The sequence below is a fragment of the Zootoca vivipara genome, chromosome 13 (genome assembly GCF_963506605.1).
Source record: "Zootoca vivipara chromosome 13, rZooViv1.1, whole genome shotgun sequence".
NCBI classification, from domain to species: Eukaryota; Metazoa; Chordata; class Lepidosauria; order Squamata; family Lacertidae; genus Zootoca; species Zootoca vivipara.
This window is the reverse complement of record NC_083288.1, coordinates 36,645,651-36,662,272: the sequence shown is the minus strand read 5'-3', so window position 1 is coordinate 36,662,272 and position 16,622 is coordinate 36,645,651. Positions and strand designations below refer to the sequence as shown.

General features: G+C 46.6%; 1 protein-coding gene and 1 long non-coding RNA gene across 2 annotated transcripts in view; one reads left to right on the top strand and one right to left on the bottom strand.

The window, feature by feature from the left end:
- Positions 1-12,721, top strand: part of LOC132593045 (uncharacterized) — a 56,155-nt gene extending 43,434 nt beyond the window's left edge. The window contains exon 3 of the long non-coding RNA XR_009558478.1: positions 12,508-12,721. This is a non-coding gene — a long non-coding RNA (uncharacterized LOC132593045). The remainder of the gene's footprint in view (positions 1-12,507) is intronic.
- GRIN2D (glutamate ionotropic receptor NMDA type subunit 2D) overlaps positions 7,352-16,622 on the bottom strand; it is a 29,513-nt gene continuing 20,242 nt past the window's right edge. Inside the window, exons 11-12 of the mRNA XM_035136621.2 lie at positions 11,914-12,146; positions 7,352-8,794 (exon numbers count right to left, since the gene is read on the bottom strand). Of these exons, the coding sequence (XP_034992512.1) occupies positions 7,352-8,794; positions 11,914-12,146 (1,676 nt within the window). The remainder of the gene's footprint in view (positions 8,795-11,913; positions 12,147-16,622) is intronic.

Below are 16,622 nucleotides of genomic sequence, written 5' to 3'. Positions count from 1 at the left end.
CTACCTGCCCGCGGACTGTCTCACCAGAGTGGTGCATGCTTTAGTTATCTCTCGCTTAGACTACTGCAATGCGCTCTACGTGGGGCTACCTTTGAAGGTGACCCGGAAACTACAACTAACCCAGAATGCGGCAGCTAGACTGGTGACTGGGAGCGGCCGCCGAGACCACATAACACCGGTCCTGAAAGACCTACATTGGCTCCCAGTACGTTTCCGAGCTCAATTCAAAGTGTTGGTGTTGACCTTTAAAGCCCTAAACGGCCTCGGTCCAGTATACCTGAAGGAGCGTCTCCACCCCCATCGTTCTGCCCGGACACTGAGGTCCAGCACCGAGGGTCTTCTGGCGGTTCCCTCGCTACGAGAAGCCAAGTTACAGGGAACCAAGCAGAGGGCCTTCTCGGTAGTGGCACCCACCCTGTGGAATGCCCTCCCACCAGAGGTCAAAGAGAACAACAATTACTAGACCTTTAGAAGGCATCTAGGTTGGACCAGATGACCCTTTGGGTTCCTTCCAACTGTATGATTCTATGATTCTGCCGATGCTATGTGTTGCTATGGGTTAAATCAACACACTCAAGGTACACAGTGGAGAGGCTGGACTCCATTGTTAAGGTTTTTGGAAAATCTTGTTTATTAGGCATGGGCCTATCACTGGGCAGGTAATGGATGGTCAGGAACAGAATTTTTAAAAATATGTTCCTTGATGATGGGAAAGGTCTTCCACCCACTTTGCATAGCTGCCAAGTTATCCCTTTTTTAAAGGGATTTCCCCTTATGCTGAATAGGCTTCCTCGCGTGAAAAGGGAAAACTTGGCAGCTATGCACTTTGGTTGGAAGGTGACACCCTGGCAGGAAAAGGGAAACCAGCAAGTTTGAACTGGAACAGAGACACAGGGCTTATCCACACTTGGTTTTCCCTCTGCTCTTTCCAGGCATGGTCTGCACTTTAAAGCTACGTGTCTAGGTAGGCATCATTATTTTTGTTCCAGAGCTTTCCCCTGTGAAAACCAACTCTTTAGTGCTCAATCGTAGCAAACGTCAATCTGCTGTTTGTTCTGATTAAGTGCTAAAGAGCAGGTTTTCATGGGGAAAGGTCCATGAAAGCTCTGAGGCAAAAGGTAAGTGTGGATAAGCCCTCAGAGAGAGCTGTGAGATTTGTTTTTTTAAAGCTGGGGCATGGCTAAGAGAGGTAGTTGCTCTTTCGATATTTCATGCCGAATTGGTGGTAGAGCCTGAACACACAGGCAGCCTGCTTCAAAAATCCCCTTTCTTGTGCATTCATGATAATTTGTGCTCATGGTGCTATCAGGGTGGTCATGCCTGATCCTGCTTTCAATACTATTTATGCCTGGAAAGAGTTTTCTTCATTTCCAATCAGTGCATGCCGTGTAATGTCCCACTGAAATCTCATAACTTTATTCCACAAATCTTCTGGTTAATTTTTGTCCCACTTTATTGCTCTGTAGCCCTTTCAGACAGCCATAACACTGGGGAAGCATCACAGAACAACCAACAAAGCAGACAAAATCTACCGTTAATTTAATATTGTTGTGTTAAGAACATGTTGCAGAATACATCCACAATAAAACAGAAGTCTGGAGGGTCTGCTTGCATATTTATAAGCAAGCAGATGTTAAATAGATGCCACAAGTCTCCAGTGCTGCCTTGTCTAAAGCAAGCCACCCTATGGTTCTTCCTCTAGACTTCTTAATGGGGACTTGGAAATATTTAACAGTAAAGTTGTGGCACTGAACAGCTAAAAATTCCAGACTCCATATTTTGTGCCAAGGAGAGCCAGATTTAAAAAATCAGGTATTATCTTTGCTTATTTTTGGGACGAAGTGCCAAACTATCCATGACATTAATCACATGATTTGCCCCTGAGTGCATGATTTTTCTTTCAGAAATCAAGACTGGGACTCTGGAGAGTGGGGGATAAGTGTTGTTTCGCTCACTGCAGTCTCAATTGGATGGGGGGGGGGAGGCATGGCTGCAATTTGCATGAGTGGGGGGAGGCCTTGCAGGGGCCCAATCTGCATTGAACAGCAGTGGAGGAACTCCTGCTGGCTATTTATGAAATAAAAATTGTTCACTCAAGGACAAACTATGTATGTGATCAACACCACCTATGGTTTGGTTCTTAATGTAAGCAAATTACCTGCTCCCTCTTTTTCCTTGGTTCCTCTTCTTATTTTTGTTTTCTGCTGTTTCATGAGATTGAAACAAGACTGGCGGTTTGTTAGAGGGAGATGGTGAAGAGAGGATGGGGGGAGCTTGCCTTGTTTTTTTGTGACTCATCAGTATAGAAAGAAAGGAACGCAAACCTTAAATAAGACAGCTTCCCCAAATATGCACACACGCAGAGAAACCACACTGGGGCAAGGTCTGAGCGGGATTAAAAAAGCCTTTATTTCTTATGAACGCCCTAAAATAGTATCGAAAACCCTGGCCCCTCCCCCCCCCATCCGGATGCCTGGGTCCCTGCCCCACCCAAACCCTGCCCCATTCTGTCGTGGGGCGCTGCCCCATGGTCCCACTTCCCCACCCCACCCCAGCGAAACCCCACCCATTCCAAGAAATACCACCCCCACCCACATAGCCCGCTCCCTAAAACAGCAGTTCTAAAGTTATTACTAAATTGCCCCCCCAAAATAGGAAAAGGGACAAAGAGACACAAAGAGAGAGAAAGAGAAAGCAAGGTTGGGAGTGTGAGTCTGAGGTTATTATGGGTTTATTTATGGTTGTTAGTTTACTTGTGAGGGAGACTTTATGTGGTCCCGATTCTGCACATGTGGTTGTATCTCAGTGTTCATTTATTGGAGGTTTGGGGGGTGCACCTCTTCTGTGGTGCATTTTATGTCACACATTTTCATGTATGCCACAGTTCCTGTGGTTTTATATCTCCATGTTGGTGGGTCCTGTGCACACTTAGTGAAATCTTTAGCAGATTTTGCTTACAAAAGATGCGCGTCTCAACAGACATGTTGCTCTTCCTGGCGCCACCCTTTGCTTCTATAGACTCAGGGGCCACTTCACACGTGACGTCGCTTCCTACACCATTAGGCCCACAGTCCTGCCACACGGCAAGCAACAGTGTTACCCTTATCTCCACGCCGGGGGAAAACATCAAGTGTGCCGCAGTCCTGGCACGGCTGCTTTTTGCAAACGCCTCTGTCGGTGTGATTTGTATACATGTGTGATTGTGGGTTCCTTTGAAATGCTTGTGTGGCTTCGATCCTGCCTACCTGTATCTGAGATGGAGGCTGTGTGCTTGCAATGTTTGTTTGTTTTTTTAAAAAAATTGTGGTACCTTTTTTTTTTTTGCTGTGCAAGCTCCATTAAGCGGCACATTAAGTCTGTTTTGCGCAATGGTGGGTTTTATATGCAGAGGCTCGTTTCTCTACCTGCAGGCGTGATTGTTTGGCGTGTGCTTGTATGCCTTTGTGCTTGACTGTGGCTATGTGATTGGGAGTGTGTTCCCCCTCCCCTCCCTGCAGTTCACTGTTGGCAGTGTATGCACCATTTTGGGAGTGACCGTATGTGACTCTGGCACCTGGGACTGTGCCACTCTTCTTGCCACTGTATTGGATAACTTTTAGAGTTGCGAGGGACTCTAGAGACCCTTGGATCCAACTCCAGCCCTGAGACAGGACATCCTGTACACTTAAAGTCTCCTCAGCGGATAGGAGACCTTCCGGCTTGTTTGGTGGCTGAATAATTAGGGGTGTGCCAGCACCAGCTGGTTTTCCCATAAGCGGTCTGGGCCTTGTCCCAGTACTGCCCCCCCCCTCATCAGGACCTTTTTTTTTGCGAAAATGCTAGCACCTCAGTAAAAAAGAGGATTCACTGGTTCCACCAGTGTTCCCTCACAATTCCTGTGACCAGACACGGTGAGGAGCTTTGCTCCTTTCTCCCTTTGCAGCTCAGTAATTCCAGCCTGACAGGATGTGGCCAGATCTATACACTTAAAGCTCATTGTTTTGCGTCCTCTCCATCTGCTGTTCTCTCCCTCTGCTTTCCAACGCCTTTTTAAATATTTGAAAACTGTCAACATCTCTCTCTCTCTCTCTCCCCCCGCCCCCTTCATCTTATTTTTCTCGAGGCTAAACAGACCCAGTTACTTCAGCATCTCCACATATGACTTGCCTTCCAGACCTTTGATCATCCTTGCAGCTCTCCTCTGAATCCTTTTCAATTTGTCAACATCCTGCTCGAACTGAGGTGCTCAAAACCAAACACAGCACTTCAAACGAGGCCTTGCTGAGCACAAGCCTCAATTGGCTAGGGGAGGAAGGATGAGAGGAGAGGTGCTGCTGCTTTATTGGGTCGAAGTGGTGGCCTGGACCTGTGTCTGCTCTGTGGTCCATTGAAATTGCATGCCAAGGTAGCTCCTTCACAGCGCCGAGGAAAGCTGACACAGATTAAAGAAACCAGTGGCTTTCTTTGCTTTGTTGCTTCGTTCTGTTTCTGCTTTTCACAGAGAGAGAAGTGCCACAGAGCACTTAGAGACCACCCTCTGGGCCCTGGAGAGGCCTATGAATCTGGTAAGCCCAGCCTCACCTTGTGGCGTCCTTTGAGCAGTCTAGCACTTTGGCAGGGTCCACCAGCGTCAACTGGCTGGGTCTGTGGGCTGCCATTTTAAACTTCCTGCTATGCTGCAACAGGAGCACTACGGGAAGTTTAAAATGGTGCCTTGTAGCTGCCTGTGACTGCTAAGGAAACCTATGGCCCCCAATGCACAGTCCCTGCCCCAGCAGAGGACACTTTGCTGAGGGCCCTCTAAAGCCTGTAGCCAGACCTGCTGAGCACTTCAAACTGATCTTGCGAAAATTAGATTTGCAGAGTGCAGCATTCTGTGCCTAAAACCAAATTGGCACTTGCCTGGAATTGTAGCTATGTCTCCGAGAGGGGCTAGGACTGGTGACACACAGTTTACAAGCCACCCGTGGCCCTGGCAAGGCTTTGTTTCCTGTGCATGGTCTTTTTGATTTCCCCAGAATCCCCATTTTCAAGGTTTCTGAAGAAGACTGAGAGCCTTGGGTAAGGCGCAAAATGACACAACTGCTTCATGCCATGGCCCTTGTGTTGAAATGTGGGTGGTGCCAAATTCCCATAGAGCAGGGGCAGGATGAGAAAAAGAGTGCAGCATTGGTGGAAGGTGGATGCTGAACATTTTTCCTGCCCATGACCCTACTACCACCACCACTTCTCCTAAGCTGCCTTTTTCCTGGTAGCTATTACTTCTGGTTTCACCCTATCAGGGGATCACTGCTTGTGGAGAAGTGGTTTTGGTGTTGGACTTGGCAGCGGCCTGATTGTATCATATAGGTTTGCTGCCTTCAAATCTAGTTTGCCCCCAAAACTCGAGTTAATCTGTAATGCTGCCCATTGACTTTATGTTACTCACCTCTGCTTTAGGGAAAGTTCCAAACATTCTAGAGATTAAATATAATAAAAGAATACCCTGTTCTCCCTTTTCTCTCCTGGATTCCTGCTGTCTTAAGGTTTAGAACCATGCCAAGACTCCCATCTTATCTATTAGCCATTTATATTCCTGTCTTCCATGAGTTTTGCCTCATTCTTTTTTTCAAAAAAGAAATAGCTCAGTTTGCCGATTAATAGCCACATCATGTTGCAATGGATCTCAGAGATCATTTGCAAGCTGAGTGAAAAAAACTTTCCTTCAAACCTGCTACTTAAGTACACTTGGCTTCTCAAATTTGCAAAAGTTTCTCCTAGAAACTCACAAAATTCTAAGGCTGGGCATTTCCCAGAATACTGCAAAGCGACTGGGCTTTCAGCTGGCTTTAAGGTCTGCCTTCCCATTCATCAGCAGTGTCCTGAAAAAGGAGAACTTGTGTATCTTCTCTGTGGAAAGGTGTGCAAGATGTACCTGCATTGGGAGCACATTTATCTTTGCCTGCAATGGGAGATGCACAGTTCCCCCCTCAAGCAGGAAGCATGGAAATAAGTTTTATAATCACTCTCATATCCAGTGTTCCTGCTTCTTAGCTTAGAGCAACCAGCATTAAGATGGTGTGTGGTAATTTTAGTGATGAGAATATACAGCATATTATCTATTGAATGAGGTTTTTATTCTATTAGATTTAATTTTGTTTGGTTTGAAGTGCGGGTGCCCTTTCAGTCTATATAGTCATGTTTTCTGTCATTTTCTGCAGTAGCTCTCTTAATACCGAGAGCTTTGGTGCACTGATGTAGGATTTGTGAAAATGACACTTTCAGTCACGGGACTGGTTTGTCTATGTGGTTTTGGGGGGCAGTGATTGCTTTTGCCCATTACAGTGCACGTGTGTGTGTGTGTGTGTGTGTTTTCATTTCAGCATCCATGATGTTTGCATGTGTTGCTATCTCTATCATAATGGGTGCATGATTGCAAGATTAAAGCAGGGGGGGGGGGAGGAGAAAGAAGGTGGTGATTAAGAAGAGCAAAGAAAGCAAGAAAAGAGAAGAGGGAAATGTGCAGGGGGGGAAATATCACAGTTTTCTGTTGAACAAAGTCACAGTTTTGTCTCCTAACATCCCCTCCCACCCAGAAGTCCAGACAGTTTTGTGGTTATTGTTGTCCAAGCCCCTCCCCACCCCCTCCGGAGCCTGACTGATGGCACTTCCCCCCTGCTGCCAGTCTACGTGGGGACACAGACTCTCTCCAGGTTCATGGTTCGTTCATTTCATTGGCACTCTCTTGGGTCTTGTTCAGAGAGTAACAGCCCTGCTGTTGCAGTAGCCAATTGCCCCTGGCCACAGGAACCTACCCCATCGATGTGCCACAGGGTGGCAGAAAAGCCCTTTTTCTGGATATAAAAGGTCTGTTATGGATACACAGGAGAGACCAGTTCCCCTCTACCCCCTGCTGTAAATCGGCTGGTGGATGGGACTGGGTGTTTTGTCACAGGGAGCTATTCTGGTGGCACTTGGGGTAGCAGTCTCAGGGTGTTACCCCTCTCTGACATATCATCTCCATTCCCCTGGGTTTTTTAATGGGATTATTGATGGTTCCAGTCCCCACTGTTTTATCTGTGATACTCTTTTGGTTGAACACTTCCCCTTTTCTGTGGCAAGGAGATGTGGTCCTATCACATATATTCCTGGTGGCATCCTGGTGGCATGCCCTTTGTCTTGGTGGGTTCACTTGTAGCACTGTTCTGCTTCCCCCTCTCTGCAGTCATCTTCGTGGTCCTCCCTTCTTTCCATTGGGTTGGACCACAGCGCCATCTCCACCACCTCAGTCCCCACTGTGTGGGCTCAACTACAGCAGTCTTTTTTCCCCCTGCTGTCCCATCTGAAGCCTCTTTCCCCACCCCCACCCCACCCCCACCCCACCTGTTGCTGGTCATACCTCTGACTCCAGGCTAGAGAAATGGGCAGAACCACGGCGGGCAAAAAGCTCCCCGCTTCTGCTCACCCGGCGTGGCAGCCACTCCGGCGAGAAGCCGCCCTGGTGTCGATGGGAGGCCCCGCAGCGCACCATGTGGCAAGAGCTGAGGTCCTCCAGGCTGCGGGAGGTGGGATGTAGAACTCCGCCAGCCGGCCCCAGCTCGCAGGAATGGTGATGGCAGCGTCGGTGAAAGCCGTGGCGGTGCCGAGGAGCCAGGCATCCATACAGGCTACAGTGGCGGTGCTCCCAGTCCAGCCGGCGTTCCAGACGCTCCTCAGAACAGCTCAAGTAGCGCAAGGCCTCCTTGCGGCATGGTGGGGTGGGTGGCGGGAGCATTTCCAAGCTCAGGCAGTGTTGGCAGGGACCGTGGCATCCGTGGCACTTGGCCAACTTGTCGGCTGACCAGTAGTGCAGGGGCTTATGCGTGGCAAAGAGCTGTCTCTCCCGGGACGGGTATGTGCAGAAATAATCCGGCGACTGGTACCAGTAGCTATGCCCATCACTATCCCTCTCACAGATGTCAGAATCAGAGTCAGAAAAATCCACATAATGACTTTGGCTGCGTAAGCTGGCACCTACGGCAAGCGGGTGGGAATGACTGCGGCAAATGTGAGCCCGGGAGCTCCTCTCTCGGCTGGATGACGTCGGGCATTTGACTTCTGTCTCAGCTCGAGGCAGAGACGTCTCTTCGGCGTGTCGGTAGCGGGAAACAGGTGGGGAGCGTTCGTCCTCATAGGACAGTCGTGTGTAGCCATACCGACCCCGTTCTTTCCCAAAAGACCGACTGCTGCCCCGTTCTAACTCACAAGGGCTTTTGGTCGCATAACCACTGGAGGAGCCATCATATTTCTTCACCTCTGGGGCTCGGCTCGCCGCTTTCCCAGCTTGGAAACTTTCATACAACCCACGGAGGGATTTGCGTTGCCAGCCCGATGCCACCGGTGGCATGTCGGGAGTGTCTTTCTCACGCACAATGGCAAAATAGGAGGGAGGATTTTCCAGCCCCCGGGAGGGTGGTGGCGGAGAAAGCTGACAGGGCGCCATCTTTTTGCTACTGACGTGATCGGACAGCCCTTCTGGTTCAATGGGCCCATAGAACCGGTGGAAGCCATCTGAGAAAGGGCTCTTGAGGCTATGGCGTGGGGGTTTGGCTGTGGGGAGCTCTGTAGGCGTCGGAGGGTACAGATCCTTGTAGCAATTGGGACTACGAGCATGGCGCCACCGTTCCACAATGCGCCGTTCGCGAGGCAGGAAGCTAGAACAGGGAAGTGGAGGGCCAGGGGGGCTGGGCAACGCTGGGGCTGCACCTCGCGACGGCCCGTAGGTGTGGTTAAGGATGGGTAACTGCTGCTGGTCTGGGACTTTGGGGTCTTCACTGCTGCAACAGCTGTACATGCCCTGGAGCGAATTGGAGAAAGAGGGATAAATAAAGGGGCTGTTGGAACTAGCACAACCGCCAAACTACAGGGAGGAATACTTGTTGTAAGACCTACATGGGAAGACATGGGAAATATGGTGGGGACCATGATGAACCTGAGTACTAGCCTGGGGGCAGGCTCAGTGCATAGTACCCCTCCTTCCCTGGGGGGTGGAGGGGCGGAGGGGATCCACGAGGTAGAGTGTAAAAGTCATCTGTATTGCATGCTGCTTGTGAAACCCATCAGGACTTCCTCTGTGTGATAAAGTACAGTAGACATAACGCCCTCTCCTTTTTTGGGGTGCTCTTTTTGCAGTTCTTTATAGAATATCATAAAGAATGGTTTCTCCAGTTCTATGAAAGTGCAGTTACTTTCTAACCCATAGCCTAGAAATCTCACTGGGGATAATTAGCTCTAGCACCACCTACAACATCACTACTTCTCTGCTCACCGGCTCCTTGTGTCACTTCACCCCATGATTGATTTTCTATATGCACCATTCACCCTGCCCCATCCTGGCTGCTGCACACAACTCTTCTCCCCTGAGTACAGGTAACTAGTCTCACAGATTCCTCACCCCATTTCTCCATCTTAGTGATATTCATGGGGTCACTCACAGCCCACAATTTGGAAAATCCTGGAGTGTTCATATTCCTGATGGTATCCCTTATCCCTCAATTGTGAAGGGCCTCTTGTTATAAGACTGTCTTTCCTGTACCAGGGAATGATAAACACCAGGGAACTGGAATTCTTTCCCTCCTATCCTTCACATGCACACAATCTTCCACCCCAAATGCTACTCCAGATCACACCCCACTATGTACAGCCTTCTGCTGTTAACAAAGAGTGCACTTCCCTCTCACCACCCCTGAGCCTGTCCTTCATAGTACTGTAGGTCATTTATTTCAGAGATGGATCACTGTGGCAGTGAATGGAGGGAAGCAGAGAGGAGGATACAGTGAGAGGAGGAGGAGATAAATACAAGTGGAGAAACTGACATAGTGAAGATCAAAAAAGAGACAATGGAAACTCTCCAGGTAGAGAAATCAGAGAGTAGGGTGGGATTTTTGCCACCTGGCTGAGTGATTAAAAGCAAAACAAACTTAGCCTCAGTGATAGGCGGCAGCAATTTTTAATCTGCATTTAAAGTGATCAACATATGCAAATGAGAACTATAAAGAACTCAATTTGTGCTTTAGCTATGAGAATCTGTTTTGAAAGCCAGGGGAATGGCCTGTTAACATCATCACTACACTACAAATTTAATCTATTTTGAAATCTCTTAACTACCAGGCTTTCCCTCCTCCTTATGGAATGTGGTCTGTAGTGTGCCAGCAAGTCTTTGTTAGTCATCCCAGCCATATCATAGAAATACCGTGCCCCAGGTTTCCCCTCTGTAAGCCAGAACCATTTAAAAGGCTTGACACCAGTTTAAATTTATAGTGTAGACATAACATAATAAGATGAGTATGCCCGTCTTTTCTTACCTAGTAACCACAACCAATCTGGTGGCAGAAAGCAGGGCTTTAAAATAAAGTAGTATGGCTCAAACCTCAACACCCTTCTTTAGAAGTTAGTCACTAAGAATCCAGCATAGAAATGAGAGGGATATAGAGACAGCAATGGAGTCGGACATAATGTTGAAATAGGACTTCCTGCATTTTTTTCTTCTGCAAGTGAGCTAGATATCACATTGTGTTTGATGGATGTAGTAACCAGCAAATAAAATGCAAATATGCTAGTCTCTCTGGTACTGTTCTACTTGATTGCTCAGGTACGGTGCCAACCTTCCTTTTAATTTTTTGAAGTGCAGCAAATAGATTCATTCAACTGAACATTAATTTTTCACCTTAATCTTAAAAGACCATCAACACAATTTTTTAAAAGTTGAAAAATTGTTCCAGCTAATTAGCTCTGTGCATCCACCTTCTGCTGCAGACAGGCAGAACTGGTTTTCCTCATATCAGTTCCACAGAAGAGATTTGTCTATATGTGAACAAAGCACAGGGAATGTGCTTCCACAGCGACCCCTACTATTCAGGCTAAGCATGTACAGGTGGTGACCACTTTAAAGGTAAAGGGACCCCTGACCATTAGGTTCAGTCGCGGACGACTCTGGGGTTGCAGCACTCATCTCGCTTTACTAGCCGAGGGAGCCGGCGTACAGCTTCCAGGTAACGTGGCCATGACTAAGCCGCTTCTGGTGAACCAGAGCAGCGCACGGAAACGCCGTTTACCTTCCTGCCGGAGCGGTACCTATTTATCTACTTGCACTTTGATGTGCTTTTGAACTGCTAGGTTGGCAGGAGCAGGGACCGAGCAACGGGAGCTCACCCCGTCACAGGGATTTGAACCGCTGACCTTCTGATCGGCAAGCCCTAGACCCACGTCCCTATAGCATCAAATTGACATGCGATCGCTGACACATGGGTCCTTTTGGATCCAGAAGAGGGCAGACCAGGGGCGTAACGGGGTGGAGCATGCTGATGCACACTGCACTGATGCACATGGGGGCTGGGAATGGAACCACCACACAGAATGGTCACCACCTGTATGCACACAACCATAAATTAATAGCTAGGGAAAGGGGAAAAGACAGGTGTATACATTATTTTCCATGTTAAGGTAACCCAAAGTCTGTGATTTGTACTATGAAAATTAAACAAACTTGCATGTACAGTACTGACTTGTTTTGCATAATTTTGTCACAGCAGAATGGCAAAGAAAGATGCAGGCTCTAGAGCCCCATCTTTAGACCACTAGAAAACTTGCAGAGACCTCACCTTTTGCTTTTGAGACTGCATAAGTCATTGTCTGCACATACACTTCCATGCTTACCTTCACAGCCATAAAGGCTGGAAATGGTTGCTGCTTTTTGAGGGGGAAAAGAATGGTGAGATTCTAAGGATGCTGATTTCTACATACAGATGTGGTGTGACCATAGATTATCACAGTCCTGGGTGAAAGGAGAGTGATGTGGAGGGAGGGAAGAGCTTACTCTCTGGACAAAGAAATTGACAGTTATGGATGTGAAAATAGCTTAGTGGGTGAGAGGATCAATGGGCACCCAACTGTCCCTTGCTGATCTTGCAACCTCACCCTGCTGAAGGCGAGCAGGAAGTCCAGCCGTCCTGTATGTCTCATACAGTGACGCAGTTTCCAGTAGATTAGGTGTTCCCAGGCAAAGACCAGCAGACTTAGTCCCATGGCCACCAAGAGCATGTAGAAGACACCCGCCATGTTGTCTATGTCCAACTTGCTACTCATCACCTCTATTTTGTCATTGTGGCAGATCCCTGACAGCCACAGGCGCTCTAGCAGTTCAATCTCATCTGAAACAGAGGAGGGGATGGGAAGAAGAGATGGAACACAAGAAATGTGCCTTTTCACAACCTTCCCTTGGTATGGTCCATTAGGCATCAGTCCCAGAAAATGCAGAAGCTCTTATGCTCAGTGGTAGGGAATAGGGATTTTGTTCTGAGGTCTCAAATGAAGTAAGTTGTGATTATCTAGTGACAGCATAGAATCTGAGAGTGGGAGCTTGTGGGGACAGGAGACCAAGGGAGCAGAACCATTCTGAGCTTAGGTACGTACTTAAAGGTCATGTATCACAAAGTACTTACTGCTTGACACTATTTAATTATCCTTTCATGATTAGAGTTGTGAGAGGTTGTTCTCTTCCTATCTTTCCAGGCATGCATAGTGGGTAACCTTCAGCATTTTACTGTAACAACTTCATGGTGAGTACTGGCACATCTCTCTTTTGGTTTAAAAGTGTGACACTTACCGTAACAATTTCTTGGTGAGTACCGGCACCTATTTTTCTAGGGGGGGGGGGGAGCACTGGCCAACGTTAAGCCAATTTGCCAGCTTGGACTTATTTGTATCTGCCCATTTTTACACCTCCATGCTGGAGAAGGAAGGCAGGGCTTCTGCACTTTTAATACAAGCTCTGTAGGAAGAAATCCAGCAGGTCAAGCTCTTGTGACTAGGACTTGTAAACTGGGGCGTTTGCAAGGGTGTTTAGTGGAGGAGTTTGAGGGGGAAGCCCGGAGTGTTGTCTCATAGACCAAGAGACATGGACGACAAGGGAGCTGCAGCACTGACCTACTACACCTACAGCAAATCCAAGCTAGAAGAGAAGGTACAGCAACTTGAGGTCCACCTATCCACACTTTGAGCTACTGAGCAGATGAGGAAATTCTTGCTAGACCAGAGTGGACTGTCCTGGAACAGAGATGCAGGTGGAATGCCCCTAGGGAGGTAGAAGATTGCACAGTGCAGGAGACGAACTCCTGGAGGAACATGACAGAAAAAGCAGGAGCCGTGTTAGGAGCCATGCTGTGTCTCTGGAGCTACAAAACTGATTCCATGCCCTCACTTTGGACACCAGTTCGCGGCCATCGTAGCAAGAACAGCAGTTGCAGACCTTAAAATACATCAAGGTAGCAGTGGAAAGTACAGTGTATGGAACAATTCCTGCTGCTCCCCAGAGAAGAATGAGATGTGTGGTGGTGGCAGGCAATTCTCCATGGAGGAGGACAGAGGCAGCAGTGTGTGGAGGAATGACTCATGGTTTCAGTTGTTTCTACACAAATGCACAGAGTATGGGAAACAAGCAAAAAGAATTTGAGCTCTTAATACAAATATCACCTAAGTAGGCATTACTTGAGCCTGGTGGATGAGACTCATGACTGGAACTTGAGAGGTGCAACCTGTTCAAAAGGAGTAGATCAAACAGGGGGGAGGAGTAGCATTATATGTAAAGGACGTGTACACTTGTGAAGAGATCTATAACTTGGAGCATGGAAGACAGATTGAGAGCATATGGATAAAAATTGTAGGAGAGGGAAACAAGAGTGACCTTATTGTGGGTGTTTGCTATAGACCTCCAAGCCAAGTGGAGGACTCAGATTATTCCTTTCTACAGCAGATTCCCAAACATTCATAAAGAAGAGATATAGTAGTCATAGAAGAGTTCAGTTACTCAGATACATTGTCAGTGAGGCAATTGAAGAAACTGTTGGTGAAATCTTGAAGGCAGAAAGGCAGAAAATTCCAACAAACAAGAAAAGTAGGAGACACTTAAAAAACCAGTGTGGCTGCATAAGGAGCTTACAGGTGAACTGAGATTTAAGAAGGGCATGAATAAGAAATTGAAGAAAGAGAAATCAAAAAGGAAGAACATACATGAGTAGCCAACAGTTGCAGGGAGGTCAGGTGGGCCAAAGCTCAGAATGAACTCAGGCTTGCAAGAGAGATTAAAATTAATTTTTAAAAAAGGTTTCTTCGGCTATGTTTGAAGCAAGAGGAAGACCAAGCAAGTAGTAGGTCTCTTGTGTGAAGAGGATGGAGAAATGCTGTTGGGTCACAGAGAGAAGGCAGAACTGCTCAACACTTTGCCTTTTGCCGTTACCTCAAAGGAAAGCAGTGCCCAACCTGGTGATAACAGAATAAATGATGCAAGGAAGGAGCTAAAGCCCAAGATGGGAAAGAGGTGGTAAGGGAACACCTAGCTACATCAATGAGTTCAAATCTCCAGGGCCTGATGAGCTGCACCCAAGAGTACTAAAGGAGCTTGCAGATGTAATCTCAGAGCCTCTGTCTATAATCTTTGAGAATTCTTGGAGAACAAGTGATGTCCCTGGGGACTGGAGGCAGGCAAAATGATGTCCCTGTCTTCAAAAGGGGGAGTAAAGAAGATCTGGGCCACTACTGACTGGTGAGCTTGACATTGTTACCAATGTCGTAGAACAGATAATTAAACAATCGGTCTGTGAGCACTTTGAAAAGGTGACTGTGATTACTAAGACCTAACATGGGTTTCTCCAAAAACAAGCCGTACCAGATAAATCTCATTTCTTTTCTTTTTTTGATAGAGTCACAAGCTTGGTGGATCGGGAACTGCTGTGGATATAGTGTATGCTGATTTCAGTAAAGTTTTTGACAAAGTCCCCCATGGTATTCTTGCAGAGAAGCTGGTAAAATTTAGACTGGGTGAGATAACTGTTAGGTGGATTTGTAGCTCATTTCCATACTCAAAGAGTGCTCACTAATGGTTCCTAGTCATCCTGCAAAAAAAGGGGGGGGGACAAGTGGGGTGCTGTAGGGTTCTGCCCCGGGCCCATTGTTGTTCAACATTTTTATAAATAACTAGGATGAAGACATTGAGGGGATACTGTATTTATCAAATTTGCAGATGCCACTGAAGACAGAATTGGGATTTAAGATGACCTTAACAGATTGGAGAACTGGGCCAAAACTAACAAAATGAACTTCAATAGGGACAAATGTCAGGTTCTCCACTTAGGCAGGAAGAACCAATATGCACAAATATAAGATGTGGGACACCTGACTTGCCAGTAGTAGATGTGAAAAGGATCTAGGGGACTTAGTAGACCACAAGCTTAACATGAGTTCACAGTGTGATGAAGCAACAAAAAAAGGTTAATACTATTGCAGAGCAGGGCAACCAAGAGGATCAAGGGTCTGGAAACCAAGCCTTATGAGGAACATTTGAGGGAGTTGGGTATATTTAGCCAGGAAAAGAGGAGATATAATAGCCGTCTTCAAATATCTAAATATCACATGGAGGAAGTTTGTTTTTTGTTGCTCCGGAGACTAGGACCTGAACCAATGGATTCAAGTTGCAAGAAAGGAGACAAAACTTTAGGAAGAATTTTCTGACAGTAAGAGCTGTTAACAGTAGAACAAACTCCAAGAGGTGGTGGACTCTCCTTCTGTGGAGGTTTTAAAGCAGAAGTTGGTTGGCCATCTGCCATATATGATATAGTTGAGATTCCCGCATTTAAGGGGGTTGGACTTGATGGTGTTTGGGTCCCTTCCAACTCTACAATTCTTTGATCCTATGAATCCTGATCTACTTGATTGCAAGGATGGAGCTATGCAGTGGTAGTCTTTCAGGATTGATTAATGCTGCAGACTAAAATTGTGTGTGTGTGTGCTATAAAAGGTAGTACAGGTTTCATTTGTATGATATGACAGATGGGTGGGTTGCTGGGCAACTATTCCTTGCTTCCCTCCCCCCTAATAAGCAATTGGAAGCTTACCATGGTATGCATGTGTGTTCCTTCACACCCAAGCAACAGGCTCCTTTAAATGCATACATCCATGCAAGATCATGATATGCTCTTCCAATAGAGATCTGGCAGGGAACTTTGACTTTCAGGTGTCTCTTTAAGACTTTTTTATGCTGACAGGCCTTAGCAGTTGTTTAAAAGGTCTCTTGAGTAGCCAGTCACATTGATGATTACTTTGGATTGCTTTTAAATGTCTAATTGTTGTGGTACACTGCCCTGATGTGTTGCGAGAGGATGCTATTTAAATATTTTTTTAAATAACTATAAATAAATAATAAATACCCAGCACCCCTCAGCATGTACATATTCAACATATGAAGTTATACATCAACACACTGAAGGATTCCAAACAGATGAAATCTCTGCTGTATATATTATATACCCTCATACTGGTGGAATTATATACCAACAAAATTATGGCTATTCTGTGAACCTAAAGCGAAAATTCTGCAATTAGAGTAAGTTTTAAACATTGATTATTATACATGCATTTTATTTAGTTTGCATGCTCTATTCTTGTGCACAGATGCTTGGAATATAGAGTAATTGCAAGCAAATATAAGTTCTAATATGTATATCTGGAATTTTGTCACTTATGAATGTTGGCAATCCCAGGTGAATGTTGTGAATGCTCAATTAAGGTGGAGATACCCTGGCGAATGCCGACAGTCAAATAGTGATAATCATCATGCAATAAATCTGTCCCCA